Genomic DNA, 17,749 nt, shown 5'->3' on the forward strand with positions numbered 1-17,749 from the left:
GGCGGAGAGAGAGTGCTGAAGGGGGTGGAGCAGGCAGACAGGAGAGATCACTGCAAGTGCCCGCAACAGCAAAGGACAAGCTTTAACGGCGATGGCGGCACAGACGTCGAGGAGAAGAGACGTGCAAACAGCCGATTCAGCGCTCCGACCGGAAGACAGTTCGGGAGGGACGATGACGGCAGGTCCTCCGCTCGGTCGGCGAGAGGGCGAGGCAATCGAATGCGCCTCCATCTCGCCTTCGTGGCGCTCACTGCTGCTACGAGCCATGTCTACAGACGCTGAACGACGACACTCGAGCTCCTCCACCCTCCACGAGGGTCCAGGGAGCGCGCAGAAAGCGTGGGTCTCCCTTCGCTCGTCGATCGCGACGGATTAGATAGACTCGCCGAGCTGATCCCTCCGAGCAGGCATGGACCGCGACAGGTTCAGCTGTGGGATGCGTCGCTGAAGGGCGCGCGATGGACCTTTGTCAAGTCGGCCGCACTGGTGCGTCCCAGATTGCGAGCGGGAGAAGGGAGATCGCGGTTGTCGATGTACAGGCGGGCTAACCGGGTCTCTGCTGCAGGGAATCGCGTTGACGACGTTCTTCATGTGGGCGTGCTTGCCCATCTACTGTGAGTCTTGCTCGCCGCCCGCTCAGGTGAGTGTGCGGAGTTGACCCTGACTGTCGCTTGCAGGGGGGTCCTACTTCCGACAACCAGAGAACCTCTACCGCCTGACGGTCGGCTTGATCGACCTCGACTCGCCTGGCGCTCAGGCGGCCGGGCGGACACCTGTCGCAGGTCCCGCCCTCCTTGCGGCTCCCGCTCAACTCGCCGGCACGAATCACCTCGGCTTCCGCACGCTCGACAACACCCGCTTTGACGTCAGTAGTGCAACCGGCGGCGCGCCTCGCGGAGTCGACGTGCACGTGTGGGCAGCTGACGCGGTGCAGAACGAGGATTACTTCGGGGTGATCATCGGTGTGTTTCCCTTGGCCCTTCCTTTCAATCACGAGGCCGCGTCGCCCGTCTTGCGTCTTATCTTGACGCCGGCAACGGAGAGCCGCTCTTTCCTGAACGGAGGACTTCGTGCTGACCTTTGCAATTTGCAGCCAATGCCAACGCGACTGTCGCCGCCATCTCCGCCTACGAGGCGCTATCGAGCGGTGCGCAAGCTACGTATGAGGGAATGGGGGCGTACACGATGTACTACAGCGAGGGACGGAACTTCGAAACCGGTTCGCGATGCTGCCTCCTCCTTTCCTTCGCGTTGCTGACAGAGCCTCCTGCAGTCGATCAATGGGTCGCGCCGGGCATGAATCGCTTGTGAGCTTCAGGTCGATCGGGGTCACAGCCTGTAAGCTGACGCTTTGATCGCAGCCTCAACCAATACGTCCTCGGTTCTGCCGCATCTTCCCTCTTCGCCCAGCTTGCGCCTCGACTCGCCTCCCTTTCAGCCACGCAGTATGGCGCCGTCAACCAGACTGCGCTCTCCGCCGTAATCGCCCAGCCCTTCGGTTTCTCGACTTACAACCTGAGGCCAGTCGACGAGTTCGCAGGAATCCCCGCGACGACCGTCGGCATGCTCTACCTCCTGATCTTCACCTACTTCGTGTCGCTCTTCGCCTTCAACGCTCGTTCTCCCCTCGAATCGAAGCTCCCTCTCGGCCAACTCATCGCCTTCCGACTTATCGTGCCGGTGATCCAGTATATCCCCATCTCGCTCTTCATCTCCCTCGTCACCATGGCGTTCAAGGTCTCGTTCCACCGCTTCTACGGTGCCGGTGGATTCCCGTTGTTCTGGCTGTCGAACTTCCTTTGCATGACCGGTGCGGGCATGCCCATGGAGGTCGCGTATGTTCCTCCCCTTCCTCTGCTCACTCTCCCATTGTGCTTGTGCTCACGCTTTCCTCTCCGCAGCCTCACCTTCCTCGGCCCTCGATATACCGCCTTCTTGTGAGTTCACCCTTCTGTCCCTCATCGGCTCACACTGATCCCTCTTGGTCTTCAGCCTCATCTTCTGGGTCATCATCAACGTCTCTGTCGCCTTCCTCGGTACGCCCAGCCAGCATGCGTCTTTTTCGCGGAGAAGAACTGACAGCCTCTCGAGCAGACTTGGCCGATATGGACCACTTCTACTCTTACGGCTTCGTCTTGCCGATCTACCAGGCGGTTCAGGTGCGTCACCACGGGGGAGGGTCACCGGCCCCGCTCTCCCGCTCACGTCCAGTCGCTCGCAGAATGGCAAGACCATCATTTTCGGGACAAAGGCCCGCTTCGGCCAGTACTTTGGCATCGAGGTTGCTTGGGCGCTCGGCGGAATGGCGGCGCTCATGCTTGTCATCATCTTTAAGCGGAGACAGGCGGTCAAGCAGGCGGAGAAGAGGCGGGCGGAGGAGGAGAAGAGTGGGAAGGAGCAGTAGACGCCGCAATAGACGTGTCCCTATGTCTGTCGAAGCTTGAGCAAGCGAGCTTAGAGCGGATTCTGTCCGGTCTCCCTCCAGGATGGGCTCGTCGGCAGTCGAGTGTTTGGCAGGAGGTCAAGGGGAGGAGCCGAAGGGAGGCGACGCTCTACCTCCGCCACATCACAGGTTCGCGCATCCCTCCTTCGTGAAAACGCTACAGAACTCCTCTAGGACCGACTCCAGACAGCTTGTGTGCCCGCCAGCCGCCGACGCCGTGCGACAGACCCTCATCACCAGTCCCTGACAGCCCCGGCTACAACTCCGCAACAACCCCCAAGGGCGCGCTCCGGTAGGCTAAGAAGCCCTTTCCACCATACAAGGTCGCCTTCTGAGCGCCTACGACCTGTCTTGAGCCGTTGACAGGTGCGTCGTTGCGGCTCTCTCCTCGTGACTGCATTTGGCTGCTCAGACCAGCCTGCTTCGCGGTCAAAACGCGAGCTAGTCAGCTAACCCGTGCTTACTCTCTCTTGACCAGCAGCGCGTCCGCCAACCGCCTGCTCTCCCTGCGCCACCACCACACCTCGACCCCCTTCCCTTCCTCTCACTCTCATCCCCCTCACCTAAGCCAAGATGTCGGAACGCAAGGTCTTGAACAAGTACTTCCCGCCGGACTTTGATCCGAGCAAGATCCCTCGGCGGAAGATGCCCAAGGACAAGCAGCAAATCGTTCGTTTGATGGCGCCGTTCAGTATGCGTTGCAAGTGAGTTGCGGCTAGCTGTGTATGGCGAGGAAGAACTAACTGACACGATGCACGTGCAGCACCTGCGGCGAGTACATCTACAAGGGCAAGAAGTTCAACGCGCGGAAAGAGACGGTGCAGGGCGAGGAGTACTACGGGATCAAGGTGCGTGCTGTCGCCCCTGAGCCATCTGGGCTGTTGCTAACCCTTAATGTCGCAGATCTTCCGGTTCTACATCAAGTGCACGCAATGTTCTGCCGAGATTACCTTCAAGACCGATCCCAAGTGAATCTCGCAGCGCGGTCTCTCGCAACGATCTCGCCTGACCACTCACTGCTCGCAGAAACTCCGACTACACCTGCGAGCACGGCGCCCAGCGGAACTTCGAGCCCTGGCGAGCAAAGGAGGACAAGGAGGAGGAGGACAAGCTGGCGCGGCTCGAGGAGGAGGAGAACAACCCGATGGCGGCGCTCGAGAACAAGGCGATCGACTCGAAGCGCGAGATGGACATCCTCGACGCGCTCCAGTCGATCAAGTCGCGGAATGCGCGACTCGAGCGCGCGGCCAAGGGCGACGACGAGCGGATACTCGACCATATCAGCAGCCGAACGGAGGTCGGCGACCGCGAGATCGAGCAGCGGCTGAACGAGTTCGACGCGCAGCGGAAGAAGGAGGAAGAGGAGGACGAGGAGGAGGTGCGGCGGGTATTTGGGCGGGCCTACCTCGACGGCGTACCCGACATCGAGCTCGACGGCGGGCCTTCCGAATCGTCCGGATCCGAGCCGACGACGCCTCGAGACGGCGAGGACCTGCCGACTGCGAGCGGGTCGGGCTCGTCGGCATCGCCTGTGCCCGCCGCCAAAGCCGCCGCCGTCAAAGCCGCCGCCGTCAAGCGCAAGCTGGATGCCGTCGAGCCGTCGGCAGCGTCGCTACTGTCGGAGGAGTCCAAGTCGATCGTGACGAAGAGCTTTGGGACGATGCAGCCGCCGAAGAAGAAGAAGGCGAACAGCGCGCTGGCGAGCAAGCTGGGCATCAAGCTGAAGAAGTGACCGCTGTCGTCCTCGGATTTCGCTCGTTCTGTCGTCGTGTTGCTGCCTTGTTGTAAGACCTTATCTGCATTGCATCGTAGTCCTCGTCGAACTCGTCGTCGCTGTTCGTTGCGAAGTCGACGGCCCTCGAGCACGGAGCAGAGTGCGGCGGTGCTGCCTTTCACTCATCCACTTCGCGCAACTTGCGCTTCTCTCGCTCGTGAGCTTGCTTGAACAGCTGATAGGACCTAGAAACCCCGCTGACTTGCCCCGTCCTTGCCCCGACGACCGCAGCTCCCCTCTTTCCCTTCATCTCTCGCAATGGGCAAACGCGCGTCCTCTCCCGTCGGCGAGCGCCCAGCAGCCAAGTCGGCGGTGGCCCCGGCACAGACTGAGCGTGCGGCAGCGGAGCAGGACGGAATGGGCGAGTTCGAGGACCAGTGGGAGGACGAGTTCGAGGACGATGAGGAGGCGGGGGAAGTCGTTGATGCGGCTGAGAACGAGGACGGCGAGGATGGCGAGATGGAAGTCGACGAGCAGGAACAGCGACCAGCTTCGCCCAAGCCTTACCTCCCTGGCACCAAGCTCGAGGAGGGCGAGTTCCTCGCTCCGGACTTGTCGACCTATCCTCTCCTTCACTCGTTCGTCCCAACCTGGCCCAGTCTTTCCTTCGATATCCTTCGCGACAACGACGGCGAGGAGCGCCGAGGGTACCCGGTGTCGTGTGCGCTTGTTGCCGGCACTCAGGCTGGCGACCCGACTGCGAACGAGGTTACGGTCATGCGGTGGGAAGGCTTGGGCAAGACGAGGCGGGATCCTGGTGCGTCCGCAGACCCTAATGTTATTAGAAGAAGCGCTGACGATCTCACGCTTACAGAGGAGTCGGATGGCGAAGACTCGGACGACGATGACACGGAGGACGACCCTGTCCTCACATTCCGCGCCATCCCGCACAAGGGCGGCGTCAACCGCATTCGCGCACGACCACTCGGCAACCCTCTCTCGCAGGGTCCTCCCCTTCCTCCCGACCCCTACCACGTCGCCACTTTCTCTGAGACCGGCAAGGTCCACATCTTCGACATCGCTCCTCATCTCAACTCGCTCCTCTCTCCCGCCACTGCTTCTGCCTCACTCTCGAAGACTCCCCTCCACACCGTCGACAACCACAGCCGCGCCGAAGGATTCGCTCTCGACTGGTCCAAGCCGTCTGGCTCGTCCACCTCGCACCGTCTCTTGTCCGGCGACATCTACTCCAAGATCTACCTCACCACGCTCTCTCCCTCGTCCATCACCACCTCGCCCAAACCCTTCTCCTCGCACACCGACTCGGTCGAGGACATCCAGTGGTCTCCGCAAGAAGCCACCGTCTTCGCATCGTGCTCGGCGGATCGGAGTATTCACGTCTGGGACATCCGCATGAAGGAGCGCAAGTCGGCGATCGGTGTTGCCGGCGCTCACAGCAGCGATGTCAACGTGATCAGCTGGAACCTCTCGACGCAGTACTTGCTCGCGTCCGGCGGCGACGAGGGAGGCATCAAGGTCTGGGACCTGCGAAATTTCAAGGGGTGCGTTGCGCGCAACTCCAAACTCGCTCGCGACGATACTGACGAAGCGTTTGCTATCTCCCAGCACCTCGGCTCCCGCTCCTACCCCCGTCGTCCACTTCTCCTGGCACACCGCGCCCATCACCTCCATCGAATGGCACCCGACCGACGAGTCGTGTCTCGCAGCTGCAGGCGCCGACGACCAGGTCACCCTGTGGGACCTCTCGGTCGAGGAGGACGAGGACGAGCGGCCGACTGGACCGGACGCCGACCGTCTGCGGGACGTCCCGGCGCAGCTGTTGTTCTGCCACCAGGGCCAGTCGGACGTCAAGGAGGTTCACTGGCACCCGCAGATCCCCGGAACGGTCGTCTCGACGGCGGCGGACGGCTTCAACATCTTCAAGTCGTTGCCGTTCTCGAGCTGAGCTCGTCACTGCGTCGTTCGCTCACGGTTGTACGCCTGTTTTAGACTGTACAGCATGCATTCTTTTCGTTCTTTCGGCGTCGTCTTCTAGGAGAGGAGAGATTGTCCCCGGACTTCTGGCGTGGCGGGCCTTCTGCAGGCCTGCTCAGACCCGTCGCTGCGCCCAGAGAGCTCTCGTGAGCTAGCAATACGACTTTCCCGCCCCGTCGGCGAAAGCAAGAGGTCGACCGCTTCCAGACCGCCCGCAGTCCGCGAAGGCCTCTTGACTTTCTCCACTTCCCACCTCGCTCAGCTGGCTTGTGCTCACTTTCAGCACCGAGACGCTCAGCTCAAGAGTGCACCCGACCGCCGGCTAGCCGCCTCGCGCCATCTCCACTCGACCACCGCCTCATCAGTCTCAACTTCTTCTCCGGCTGTCCAAGGACACCACGCTTCAGGACGGCGACGAGCGGCTCGGTCCGGCCTGCCAGGATGTCTGCACATGCGTCGACGTCGGCTGAGCGTCCGCTCGCTCCCGCCTTGCCCGCTGGGAACGGTAGTCAGGCCGGCGGGATGGTGGAGAAGCAGCCGAAGAAGCGCGGGAGGAAGAGGATCTCTGAGGACTTGACGAACATCAAGGGTGCGTTCGGCCGCACTCGAAGCGGGACGGGTTGGCGGGAGGCTGACTCTTTCCGTTCGTCTCGCTTCCGCAGCGAACGACTCGCTCGATGCGGATGCCAAGCGCAAGCTGCAGAACCGTGCGGCGCAACGAGCGTTCCGCGAGCGCAAGGAGAAGCATCTGGCGGACATGGAGGCGCGGGTCAAGGTGCAGGACGTCGAGCTGGAGGAACTGCGGCAGGCGATTCGGAGGTGAGTTGCAGATCCTTCTCCGCCTTGGTAGCATGTGGTTGATCCATTTGTGCTACAGCCTCGTCGCCGAGAACGAAGCGCTGAGGCGCGGCGAAGATCCACCTCGAACTGTCCTCCCCGCCGCTGCTACACGCCAAGATCCCACACCGAAAGGCGACTTCTTCCCTTCCCCCGGTTCTACCTCATCCGCCCCTCTGCACGCCGACCGCAGCGCCTCGCCAATCGAAACGAAACCCATCATCGCGCGTTCGCCTCGCATCGATTCCAGCCTCCCTCACTCCGTCCCCTCCCTTCCGCAAGACTCGCACTTCGCGCCGGGACCTGCGTCGTTCCTCCCTCCACCCTACAGCGGTCCCCCTGCCGTCTCGGCAACTCAGCTTCCGCCGCCTGTAGCCTCAGTCCAGCCCGTCCCGAGCGCCTTCCAGCCGTTCGCGTCCGGCGACATCGACTTGAACAGGCTCGACGAGCTCAACTTCGACTTTGACGCCCCCTTCGACTTCTCCGAGTCGCTCCCTCTTCCGCCCCTCTTCGCTTCTCTCCTCGACGGCTTCGATTTGCCAGGCGCTGCAACTACCGACAGCGGCAGCAACGCGACGAAGACCACATCCGTACCCTCCTCAGCTACGTCAGAGATGGATGACACCTGCCCAGGTGAAGACGACGACCCTCCGCCACTCCCGAACGGCCGCATCCCCTGCAACAAGCCAGAATGTGACTTCACGTCCGTCTCCTGCGTCTTGCCCATCCCCTGGCGCCCGCCTACCATCGCCGGCGACGACAAGAACCTCTGGGTCGCGCAAAAGTGCTGGGCCAAGCTATGCAGCCACCCGCTTTTCTCGCAGTGCAATACGGTGAGTCTCCCTTTTCCGCTTTTCCGACCGTGCTTTTAGACTGACAAGCGCAACACGTTGCAGGACGAGCTCTGCCAAGAGCTGCGCGACAAGACCCGCTGTTCGCCCGACGGCCGCCTCGTGTGCCACAAGGGCGACGTTTGCGACATCTTCCGCTCGATCCCGCAGAAGGCGAGGATCAGGCAGCAGCAGCTGTCGATGCAGTAGTCTGCGCGCGCATTCCCGCCCTCCTTGTCGTTCGTCTGCCTTGCTTGTTGTCGTATTCTACCCTTCCTCATGCAACTTTGCATCGCTTCCGCTCGTTCCGCCGGGTTCTCGCTTCGTCACACATCGCCGAGGCAAAGTTTGCTGCTCTGCTCTAGCAGGAGACAGCGAGCTGTGCCTCGTCTCGTCGCGGACAATCTCCTCCTCCTTGCCAACCTTCGCAAAGTGGTTTCAATCCGCCCCTTCCCTCTCCTCTTCGACCCCAATGAAAGGTCGCATGCGGGTGCCCGCTCTGGCTTTTTCGCTTGACGTTGAGCATTCGTACAAACCGAAGGAAAGGCTTTCTGACCGAAGGTGACGCAAGTCTGCTTCGACGAGGCGGAGCCCAGTCGACGACTAGCTTCCACTCTCGCTCTCGCTTCTTCTGCGCTCTCTGCACTCTCGCAAGCTCTCAAACGTCGAAACACACACTCTCAACACTGCAAACAGTGCGTCGCTGATCCCATTCGCCCTCCACCGCCCTCCGCTCCGCCCGCTTCTCCCCCGCCCTCGTGCCTCTCACACGACTCGCCAACTGACTCGCCTTCATCTCTCGCGCCTCGCAGTGATCCCCACCGCCCAGGACCGCGCCCCCAAGAACGGCCAGGAGCCAGTCATCGTTGGATCTGGAGGAGCAGTCTCACACGACTCGGCGACGGCGAACGCGACCAACACCCTTCCCGCAACTGAGACTGGTGGCCGCATGGCGCACTCGAACCAGCAGGTTGAGGAGGGAATGCAGCCGAAGCAGACCAGTGCGTCCACACTTGCGGGTTCGAGGAGGGATGGGCAAGCTGACCTCGCTGTGCGTCGCGCAGAGGACCAGGCTCCTTCGTCGGGAGTCGTTGGCGGCGGTGAGGGTGCTGGACGCAACCACTAGGGCGACGAACAGAACGGAAGGAAAAGCATACAGCATGAACCGAGTACATATGACAGCAATACCAGAAGCAGTTCCTCGCACCTCAGCTGTCCCCAGCCAGCTGAATGAACCCGTCTCGCCGCCCACGCAGTCTGCTCCATCCGTTGCGTCTCCCCAAGCGGCCGTTCACGAGCTGTGGTAGCGAGTTGTCGAGTCGCGTTCCGACGAGGTGAAGTCGAGCTGTAGCGGGCTTGCGACGGCGTCCGGCAGGGTCGTCGCGCCACAGCAGGACTGTCAGAGGTCCCCTGGAGCCTGTCAGCAACTGTCCGACGCCCCAGCGAGATGAGCGAGATCGACCTGCCGAGGAGAGTCCGCGCAGTTGCCGTCCTGCTCCTCACCCTCTCGCCGTTCTTCTGCCTCTCTGACACATTCTGCTACCGTACACACCTACAAGACGCGTCCACGCACCCTCCCTAGCGCCGCCCCGCCGTACCCACACCTCTTCGCGCCCGACAATGCTACCCCGGCTTGCGGGACTCGCAGCGCTCGCCGCAACAGCTTCTCTGTGCGTGCACGACTTCCTGAGATATCAGCAGCCCTTTGGGAAGGCAGTGCGAGCCGTTGGCGGGACCTGCGATGCGGAGAGACGATTCGCCAAGCGGCGAGTTGAAGGAGGGACCCTCTGGCGAACGACTGTGAGGGAGGAGACGGGCCGAGCAGGGCGTCCATTTGGCGCATCAACAGCGAACGAACTGATCGCTCACCCCGCCCCGCAGCTTCACAACAGCCGCCGCCCAAACAGCCTGCAACGGCTACTCCGAATACTGCTCGCGCAAATACTCGGAGGTCTCGATTATAGGCGCGCACAACAGCTATGCCGTACAGCATGGTAGCCGTGCGTCTCGCGCCTCGCTTCAAAGGCGAGTGACGAGCTGACTTGGCCTCGAAACAGTCGCGGCGAACCAGAATTATACGGTTGAGACGCAGCTCGACAATGGAATTCGGATGCTGCAGGTGCAGGGACATATGAACAACAACCAGCTGCATCTCTGCCATACCTAGTGAGTCGGCCAGTCCTCGGCGTCGGAACAAGGAACGAGAACTGACGCCCCGACCGCTTGCCCAGCTGCTTCCTCCTCGATGGCGGCACGTTCACGTCGTACCTGACTACAGTCAAGAACTGGCTCGACAAGAACCCAAACGAAGTCGTCACGCTCCTGCTCGTCAACACCGAAGGCGTCGCTCCCTCCGTCTGGGCGCAATCGTACACCGACTCGGGCCTCGCTTCCTACGCCTACACGCCTACGAATGTCCCTATTGCCTACAGCGACTGGCCGACGTATCAGGAGCTCATCGGCAGCGGGAAGAGGGTCGTCAGCTTCTTGGCGCAGAATGCGGACATCTCGAGCGTCCCGTACCTCCTCGACGAGTTTACCAACATCTGGGAGACGCCGTACGACGTCAGTAGAAGCGTCTCATCGTCCGTCTGCACAGTGCTGATTCGCTTGTGCACGCAGCAAACCAACAACGCTTTCCCTTGCACGGTCGACCGGGTGACGGGCTCTGCGCAGAACAAGATGGTGCGTCACGAAGTCCTCAGACAGCGCTCTTGATGACATCCAGCTCACACACTCTCCCCGCAGTACCTCGTCAACCACTACCTCGATGTCAACATGTCGATCGCAGGCTCGACCTTCCCCGTCCCCGCGACCGGCGCGCTCGGCCAGACGAACGCCGTGAGCGGTACGGGCTCGCTCGGCGTGCAGGCGAGCGCGTGTGCGGCACAGCAGGGGTATAACCCGACTTTTACGCTCGTCGACTATTACGACGTCGGGAACGGGAGCGTTTTCGGTGAGTTCTGCGCACGGATTGCTCGTCGCTTCCGTTCTCTCTGGAGCGTAGTGCTAATTCTTAGACGCCTTGACTCGCAGAGTACGCCGCCCAGCTCAACAAGGTCACCTACAAGCCCGTCACCATCGGCAACGGCACGACTTCCTCCTCCTCCTCGTCCGGCTCTTCGCCCTCGTCGTCTGGCAACTCTGGCTCGGTCACCGACAACGGCACGAGCGGCGCGTCGTCGTTGCAGCTGTCGTGGCAGGCGTTTGCGGCGCTGGGAGGAGCGCTGGCGGGTGCAGCGGCGGTCGTTGCGCTGTGAGGACGGTCGAGGCGATCTTCGAAGGACACTCTCCATGCCGCTTGCGAATGGATCTGTTGTGCATTACTCGCGTGTTGGTACAGCGTGAAAGACGTCGCTCGGCTCGTTTGGCGCGGTCTCGGCCACTCGCTCGTCGCCCGGCAAAGTCGCTAGCTCGCTCTCAGCATCACCGGCTCACGCTCTCTCTCCGCTCTCGCTGCGTCTATCCACTCACCGTACTGTGTTCAGCTACCACTCTACAGCTCCCACTCGTCCAGCCAGCCAGCCTCACGCACCCGCAACCCCGCTCTCCGACTCTCATCTCCGAACCTGCCGATAGCACACTATCGTCATTCACCTCACGATGGACCGCCAACCACGCCTGCGCCGCGTATCGACTGCCCCGTCTCTTCCGCTCATCTTCGACCCGGTCAGGCGGGCGAAGGACGCGCAGGTCGCGAGGATCGAGAATGTCCCGCTCGAGGAGATGGGAGCGCGAGGCCGGCGAAGGGAACGGCTCGAGAGGGTCAAGTCGAGACGGTCTGTTACGGCTGGGGGATTGTCGAGCGTACGGAGGCCTTCGCAGGGCAGAAGGAGCGATGTGGGCGAGGCGATAGACTTTCAAGCGGGAGGGCAGGAGGAAGTCGAGGCGGCGCTGGGCGAGGACAGCGACTTTCGGGCGTTCATACGGGCGACTAGTACGCCTGTACACTCCACCATGCGACCAACCGCGCACCGCATCGACTCCCTCGCGCGCCAGCGACCCCTCCCCCTCTCAAGTTCCTCGCTGCCACCGGCTATCGACGCCCCCTCACCGCCAATCTCGCCTTCTTTCGCCTCGTCCGCATATCCCACACGCTCAAACATCCCCTCGACAGACGAAGAAGACGACTCGCCTTCGTCTTTCTGGTCGCCGGAACACCAGACCGCGCGACACATCGCCCAATTCGGCGCAGGCGGCGTCTCCTGCTTCTTGTCCAGGCACGCTTCGTCAACATCTTCTCAGCTCCCCGTCCGCCGACCAAGGCGGATCTCGTACGACGTCCCGGACGATGGCGAAGCCTGGACGCTCGCGCAGGGAATCGTCGACGAGACTTGGACGGCGTCTCGACTCGCGTTGCAGACCTCGTTAGCGCAGGCGCCATATGGTCAGTCGGATGCGTGGAGGGCGGAAGGATCGGACCTGTTCGCGAGACGAAAGGAGGCGGCGGCGAAAAGGTTGGAGATGGTCGCTCAGCAACTCGCGTGGGCTTGAGCTGGTCGACGGAACACAGCATCGGATGGATCTCTCTCGCATAGCAACTCGTCGCCCTTGTCCTGTATCCCTGTATCTTGTACGAGACTTTCCCTCTCGTGTTGTGCATTCCCTCTCCTCCGCATCACAAAGACGCAAAGCACAGCAAGTGTTACACAGTAGTCAAGACGTGCGAGAGTTGCTGCAACAAAAGATGCAAGTACAGAAGCGAAGCGAGAGAAGGAGGACAAACTCGCTCAATCGACATCCTCGATGACCGGTTCCTCGAGACTCTTGTCTTCCTCCTCAACCCTCATCCTCTCCTGCTCCTCTCGCCCCCTCGCTTCCTCCGCCCTCCGTTCCGCCGCCAGCGCCGCCGCTCTCCGCGCCTCCCTCTCACCACTCGTACTCGCACCAGCCTCCACCTCCTCCGGATCCCCATCCACATCCATCGCACCCTCCCCCTCCCCCTCTCCCTCACCCGCAGGCCAAATCCAACTCCCCGGCAGACTCGACCCACCTGCAATCTCGGGGATTCGGGCGGTCGAGGGCGAGAGAGGGTTCAGGGTGCTTTGGCGCGAGGGGAGGGAGGGGCGGCGAGGGGGTTGGTCGGTAGGTGATGAGCTGGGTGAAGTAGAGGTCGAGGTCGAGGCAGTCGGATGCGCGTTCGCCGGATCTCCCGCACCGTCCGTTCCTCCTTCTCCCGCCGCATCGTTCGCGTTCGCGTTCGCCTCATACCCCGGCTGTCCCGGCTGCGGCACAAGCGCAAACCTACAAGTCGGACACGTCCCGCTCGTCTTCAGCCACGGCACGAGACAGTCTTCGTGGTAGAGGTGTTTGCAGGGGAGGGCGACGGCACTGTCGGAGAGCTGGAACGCGTCGAGGCAGATACCGCACGAGTCGACCGTGGACATGTCTGTTTAGGAGTAGAGATAGTGAGTTAATGGGAGTGTGTGTGGGAAAGGAGAGCGAGGAAGCGCACCAAGAAGGTCTTGGCTGACTTTCAGGCGTGGGAGCTTCTCGATCATGTCGTCCGGCGCAGGTTGAGGTCCCGCTCGTCCGGCGGCCTGCGAGCTCGCACCCGTGTCAGCATGGTCGCCTGCTTGAGACTAAACAGCGGCACACGCGAGGAAAAGCCAGACTCGCCTGCTCCATCAAGTCGTTCAAAAGCTGCTGGAAATCCGCCTCGCTCCCCCACGCGTAATCGCCCGCGTTCGCGCGCAGCCCGAATCCGCCGAGTCCGCCACCAAGTACTTGCGTGTTGAGACCGAAGACGTTGAGAAGCGAGAGGAGGTGGTTGAGCGGGTTAGGGGGAGGAGCTGCGCCGTCCCGTTGTTGCTGCTGAGGACCAGCTGCGTTCGGTGAGCCTGGTTGTTGTGCGTCGTCGTTGCGAGGGGTTTCGTGGCCGCCTTCGGCGAAGGGGTTGTTCGCAGGGTCGTCGGTGGGATGAGGTTGTCGAGGACCGCCGCCAAAGGCCTCGCCGAGGAAGCTGCGAGAACGCGAGCATTGGTCAGTACGCTCTTTGGGTGCAGCGGACTCGAATGAGCGAAGAGACGAGCGGAACTCACGCCGCGAGATTCCGCAACGGCACCTGTTCCCGCCTGTCGTCGCCCTCCGCTTCTCCAGCCTGACCCGCCCGAGGCTGCTCCGCCGCCCCCTCGCTCTGTACTCGTCTCAGGGGCGGCGCACGTACACCCTGCGGAGGCGGCGCCATCCCCAGTGCCTGCAACATTGCCATCGTCAAGGGGTTCAAGCCCGCCTGTGCGCCTCCGCCAGCCGTGATAATAGGTGGTCCTCCTCCTGGCTGCGCGATGAACTGGAAGAACGCCGGTCCCCCCGCTCCTACTCCTCCCGCTCCACCTCCACCGAACAAGTTGAATGGCAACCCTCCTCCTCCTCCCTCTTCGCCGTCGTCGTCCGGGTCAAAGTCTCGCGGATCGTCTGCGCCAGACTCGTCTTGAGGGATCTGCGGCAAGCGATGTGGGCGAAGGGGTGGAGTTCTGACGATGTTCGATGAGGGAGGGAGGGGGTGCGCACCTCTTCGACGAACGCGCCTTGACACCGTGGGCAGACGGGGCCCTGTGCGTTTGTGGGGAAGTCGTTGTCCTCGAGTGCGCACTCGTGGCAGAAGTAGCGGGTCATGGTGAGCCAGCCAGCGAGAATGACGGAGGAGAAGGAAGGAGAGAGAGAAGCCGAGTCGACCTCGCTCAGGGTGGTCGGAATTGCTTGTAAGCTACTTGTAATGCCCTTGTAGTGCACTTGCGAGCACTCTAGTGCTGCCAGGCGAGTTGCGACCGCCCTCCTCCTCATCGCTGTCCCCCCTGTCCCGCTCAATCCTCGTCTCTTCACTCGCTCGCTCGAGCTGCTTCGGGCGACGTTCTGACTGACTGTGACTGCGCTTCAAGGCTCTACGTCACTGGCTCAACCAGCCAGCACTGTGGCATCTAGACCCTCCCACCTTCATCGCTCGCTCCCGAATGCGTTCCTCAGGCGACACCACCCCTCGACCACCCGCTCGTACCGCCCAACCAGCCCAGCCAGCTCGCAGGACCACCCAGCGCACCCCAACGAGCCACTCGCACAGCCCAGCGTCGCCCGGATCTCCGTCCAGCTCCACATCCTCTCTTCCTTCCCGCACCTCGTCGACCTCGAGTCCGTTCACTCGCTCGTCGCCTGTCGTGGGAGGGTCACTGCCGAGGAGACACCAGCGTCCGCCACGTCCTGGACCGGTACAGCAGCTTCACGTGGTCGACTGGTCGCGCGAGGGAAACTTCCCGGAGGACAGAGACGAGAAAGGGATGGCACGCTCAGTCGGTTCGGGTGACGGACCGGACTCGCCTGACGCTGAGGGTGGGTCTGGAGGAGTAGGAGGGTTCGCAAAGCCCGCTGCTACGCTCCCGGATATCACCCTCACGACGGACGAACTCGTTGCGGCGCCTCACGAGGTCCTCGTCTCGCTTGTCGAGCGGCATCAGGAGGATTTGGCGAGGCTGAAGGACCGCGTGGAGAAGCTCGAGGAGGAGGGCAGGGAGCGTGACAAGGAGAAGAGGGCGCTCGAGCGCGACTTGGAGAGCACAAAGGGCAGGATGGACGAGTTGTTGACGGACCAGGCGAGAATGTGCGTACTCTGCTGACCTTCTCCAGCCTCTGACTGATGCTGACAGTCCGGGTCTTCGCAGGGAGGAAGAGCTCGCCGGCCGGATCGAAGTGCTCGAAAAGCTTCGCGGGACGGTGCGAGACCTCGAGCGCGAGAAGCGCGAGGCGACCAAGCGGTATCGCGAGCAGGTGCGTCGCCCACTCTTCCGTCCTTCATCTTGCATGCTCTGACGCTTTCCCGCGTTACGCAGGCCGACTCGTTCGACTCGGAGCGCCAATCGTGGTACGACCAAGAACAGCACTACAAGACCCGCATCGCCGGCCTCGCCTCTTCGAGCAAAAAGTCGCGGCGCAAGTCGCCTCCTTCGAGCGGGCGGAAAGCGACATCGGGCTCGGAAGTTGAAGGCGACGAGGCGGACCAGTCGGAGAACGACGGGCCTCCCCGCACGCCTCGCGACCGCCTCGACCTCCCCGCGCGTTCTTCGAGCGCTTCTCCGTCCCCCTCGACTACCTCCGCTCGCTCACTCGACCTCTCGACTCCGGCAACATCCGAAGGACCCTCGACTCCAGGCGGAGCGACCTCTACCGAACTCGCTCTCCGCGCACAACTCGACACGCTCAGTACAGCCCATACCTCACTCTCTCACACGCTTCGCGCGTTGCAGACTGAGATGGCAGACCTCAAGCGCGTCTACCAAGACTTGCAGGAGGAGAACGAGTCGTACGAGATTCTGTTGGGCGAACGGACGCTCAGTGGGGAAGTTAGTCGGACCGAGTTGTTTAGGAAGAGCTTCCAGTGGGGCGAAAGTGGGATTGATGGAGAGGAAGGGGTGGCGGCCTACAGCGGTGCGTTTGGGTTTGCGGGAGGACTCGAAGCGGTGGGTGAGGAGGCAGAGGACGCAGAGTTGGGGCTCAGCAGCGACGATGAGGAGGACGACGAGGACGCGACGGACGCGACGGGCAAGGACAGCGACGAGGTCGAGAAGGTCTTGCTCGAATCGAAGGGCACGGGTGAAGCCGACTCTGTCGCCGTCGCGACCGACTCGGGCCGCAAACGTCGCAAGTCTCGACGCTCGATGCAGGGGTCCGTCTCGGGTGCCGGAGGACTCGATCTCGCGGCTGAGCTTGAGGCGGCGCAGAAGGTCGACGAGATGGACGAGGTCGATCTTGCGCGGCAGAAGCAGCGCGAGGAGCGGAGGAAGAAGCGCGCGGAGGAGAAGGAGCAGAAGCGCAAGGCGGCGCAGGAGGCGAGGAGGGCCAGCTTGGGCGGCGGGACGAACCAGGGTAAGTCGGCAGAGTCGCCTCCGACCATCGTTTCATTCGCTTACGAGCGCCTTGGGGACAGAACTGCACGACGAGATCCGCCGCCTGCACGAGGAGAACAAAGCGCTCGCGCTGTACGTCTCGAAGATCGTCGACCGCGTCTGCTCGCAAGAAGGCTTCGAAAAGGTTCTCGCCGTCGACTTCCGCAACACGCCCAAGGTCGGTGGCGCATCGCCCGGCCCTCCGCAAGCCGAGCCAAAACCTCGTCCTGCCTCGGTCGGCTTCTTTCGCTCACCCGCTGCAACGCCTTCACCTGTCGCGACTCGCAAGGTCGAGCCGTCTACGCCAATGTCGGCTTCTTCTTACACCACCGCCCCGTCCGCCACACCTTCTTCAGCCAACGGCACTTCGCTCTCCACTCCGTCGGGACCGCGAAAGTCGGGCGGGTTTGGCTGGGACTCCGTCTCGAGCGTCTTCAGCAGCTTCTCCCGCTCGACTTCGGCCACGCCCTCGCCCTCCGCCGCCGCACCCATGAAGCCTCTCGTCCTCGCCGAGAGCGCTCGCAAGCTCGAGGTCGGCGAAGAGTACGAAGACGAGGAAGACCGCAAGGAGCGCGCGCGCATCCGGCAGGAGATGGTCCAGCTTGGGTTCGACCCGCCACCCCCGTCTCGCCTCAGTCGACCGCCTACGACACCCTCGCCGAACGCTCACTCGCCTGGAGACGGTGGCTTGCGGAGTGCGGAGCGCGCGAAGGCGCTCGAGGCATTGGCGCGCAACGAGCTGAAGGAAGGGCGGAGCAGCGGGTTCACCGAGCCGCCGCAGAGGCGGATGAGCCTCCTCGCGCAGCGGAGGAACAGCTCGCGCGCGAGTATCGGAGGCGCAAGCGATCTTGGCTTGGGGATCCAGGGCGGCTTGGGGATTGGAGCGGACGGCGTGGAAGGTCGATCTGGGTCCAGCAGCGGTCCGCCAACGCCGAGTCAGGAGAACCCGGAGGAGGAGGCGCCGGGTTATCGCAAGGCGCTCAGGCGTCTCTCGAAGACATTTTCTAGCCCGCCTCTTGGTTGAATCGTGAGGGAATCGATGGACGATCTGCATGGG

General features: G+C 62.6%; 9 protein-coding genes across 9 annotated transcripts; 8 read left to right on the forward strand and 1 right to left on the reverse strand.

Annotated features, from left to right (window-relative positions):
* Nucleotides 1-265: 265 nt before the first annotated feature.
* On the forward strand, nt 266-2,404 carry RHTO_03519 (response to drug-related protein; the record flags this gene model as incomplete). The annotated part of the gene is made up of 11 exons (XM_016417189.1): nt 266-339; nt 408-486; nt 566-614; nt 678-962; nt 1,094-1,219; nt 1,274-1,307; nt 1,362-1,835; nt 1,902-1,937; nt 1,993-2,036; nt 2,095-2,159; nt 2,222-2,404. 11 exons carry the CDS (start codon nt 266-268, stop codon nt 2,402-2,404), a joined length of 1,449 nt encoding a protein of 482 aa, XP_016271402.1.
* Nucleotides 2,405-3,016: 612 nt separating this feature from the next.
* On the forward strand, nt 3,017-4,175 carry RHTO_03520 (CWC16 protein family protein; the record flags this gene model as incomplete). The annotated part of the gene is made up of 4 exons (XM_016417190.1): nt 3,017-3,147; nt 3,207-3,291; nt 3,347-3,411; nt 3,470-4,175. The coding sequence occupies 4 exons, from the start codon at nt 3,017-3,019 to the stop codon at nt 4,173-4,175; spliced, it is 987 nt and encodes a 328-aa protein (XP_016271403.1).
* Nucleotides 4,176-4,475: 300 nt separating this feature from the next.
* Nucleotides 4,476-6,123, forward strand: RHTO_03521 (glutamate-rich WD repeat containing protein; the record flags this gene model as incomplete). The annotated part of the gene is made up of 3 exons (XM_016417191.1): nt 4,476-4,974; nt 5,032-5,719; nt 5,784-6,123. The coding sequence occupies 3 exons, from the start codon at nt 4,476-4,478 to the stop codon at nt 6,121-6,123; spliced, it is 1,527 nt and encodes a 508-aa protein (XP_016271404.1).
* Nucleotides 6,124-6,593: 470 nt separating this feature from the next.
* RHTO_03522 (bZIP transcription factor (AP-1)) lies at nt 6,594-8,029 on the forward strand (the record flags this gene model as incomplete). The annotated part of the gene is made up of 4 exons (XM_016417192.1): nt 6,594-6,741; nt 6,815-6,971; nt 7,030-7,822; nt 7,886-8,029. The coding sequence occupies 4 exons, from the start codon at nt 6,594-6,596 to the stop codon at nt 8,027-8,029; spliced, it is 1,242 nt and encodes a 413-aa protein (XP_016271405.1).
* Nucleotides 8,030-8,513: 484 nt separating this feature from the next.
* On the forward strand, nt 8,514-8,945 carry RHTO_03523 (uncharacterized protein; the record flags this gene model as incomplete). Its single annotated transcript, XM_016417193.1, has 3 exons — nt 8,514; nt 8,632-8,820; nt 8,884-8,945. Coding segments are annotated over 3 exons (252 nt in total).
* Nucleotides 8,946-9,439: 494 nt separating this feature from the next.
* RHTO_03524 (phospholipase C) lies at nt 9,440-11,079 on the forward strand (the record flags this gene model as incomplete). Its single annotated transcript, XM_016417194.1, has 7 exons — nt 9,440-9,489; nt 9,701-9,819; nt 9,877-9,985; nt 10,051-10,384; nt 10,442-10,504; nt 10,568-10,775; nt 10,856-11,079. 7 exons carry the CDS (start codon nt 9,440-9,442, stop codon nt 11,077-11,079), a joined length of 1,107 nt encoding a protein of 368 aa, XP_016271407.1.
* A 343-nt stretch (nt 11,080-11,422) lies between these two features.
* Nucleotides 11,423-12,313, forward strand: RHTO_03525 (uncharacterized protein; the record flags this gene model as incomplete). The annotated part of the gene is made up of 1 exon (XM_016417195.1): nt 11,423-12,313. One exon carries the CDS (start codon nt 11,423-11,425, stop codon nt 12,311-12,313), a length of 891 nt encoding a protein of 296 aa, XP_016271408.1.
* Nucleotides 12,314-12,549: 236 nt separating this feature from the next.
* On the reverse strand, nt 12,550-14,434 carry RHTO_03526 (E3 ubiquitin-protein ligase RNF115/126; the record flags this gene model as incomplete). Its single annotated transcript, XM_016417196.1, has 5 exons — nt 12,550-13,208; nt 13,275-13,359; nt 13,418-13,781; nt 13,861-14,258; nt 14,330-14,434. The coding sequence occupies 5 exons, from the start codon at nt 14,432-14,434 to the stop codon at nt 12,550-12,552; spliced, it is 1,611 nt and encodes a 536-aa protein (XP_016271409.1).
* Nucleotides 14,435-14,769: 335 nt separating this feature from the next.
* Nucleotides 14,770-17,716, forward strand: RHTO_03527 (uncharacterized protein; the record flags this gene model as incomplete). Its single annotated transcript, XM_016417197.1, has 4 exons — nt 14,770-15,410; nt 15,472-15,577; nt 15,640-16,672; nt 16,734-17,716. 4 exons carry the CDS (start codon nt 14,770-14,772, stop codon nt 17,714-17,716), a joined length of 2,763 nt encoding a protein of 920 aa, XP_016271410.1.
* Nucleotides 17,717-17,749: the final 33 nt, after the last annotated feature.

The sequence above is a fragment of the Rhodotorula toruloides genome, assembly GCF_000320785.1.
Source record: "Rhodotorula toruloides NP11 unplaced genomic scaffold Scaffold21, whole genome shotgun sequence".
Classification (NCBI taxonomy): domain Eukaryota; kingdom Fungi; phylum Basidiomycota; class Microbotryomycetes; order Sporidiobolales; family Sporidiobolaceae; genus Rhodotorula; species Rhodotorula toruloides.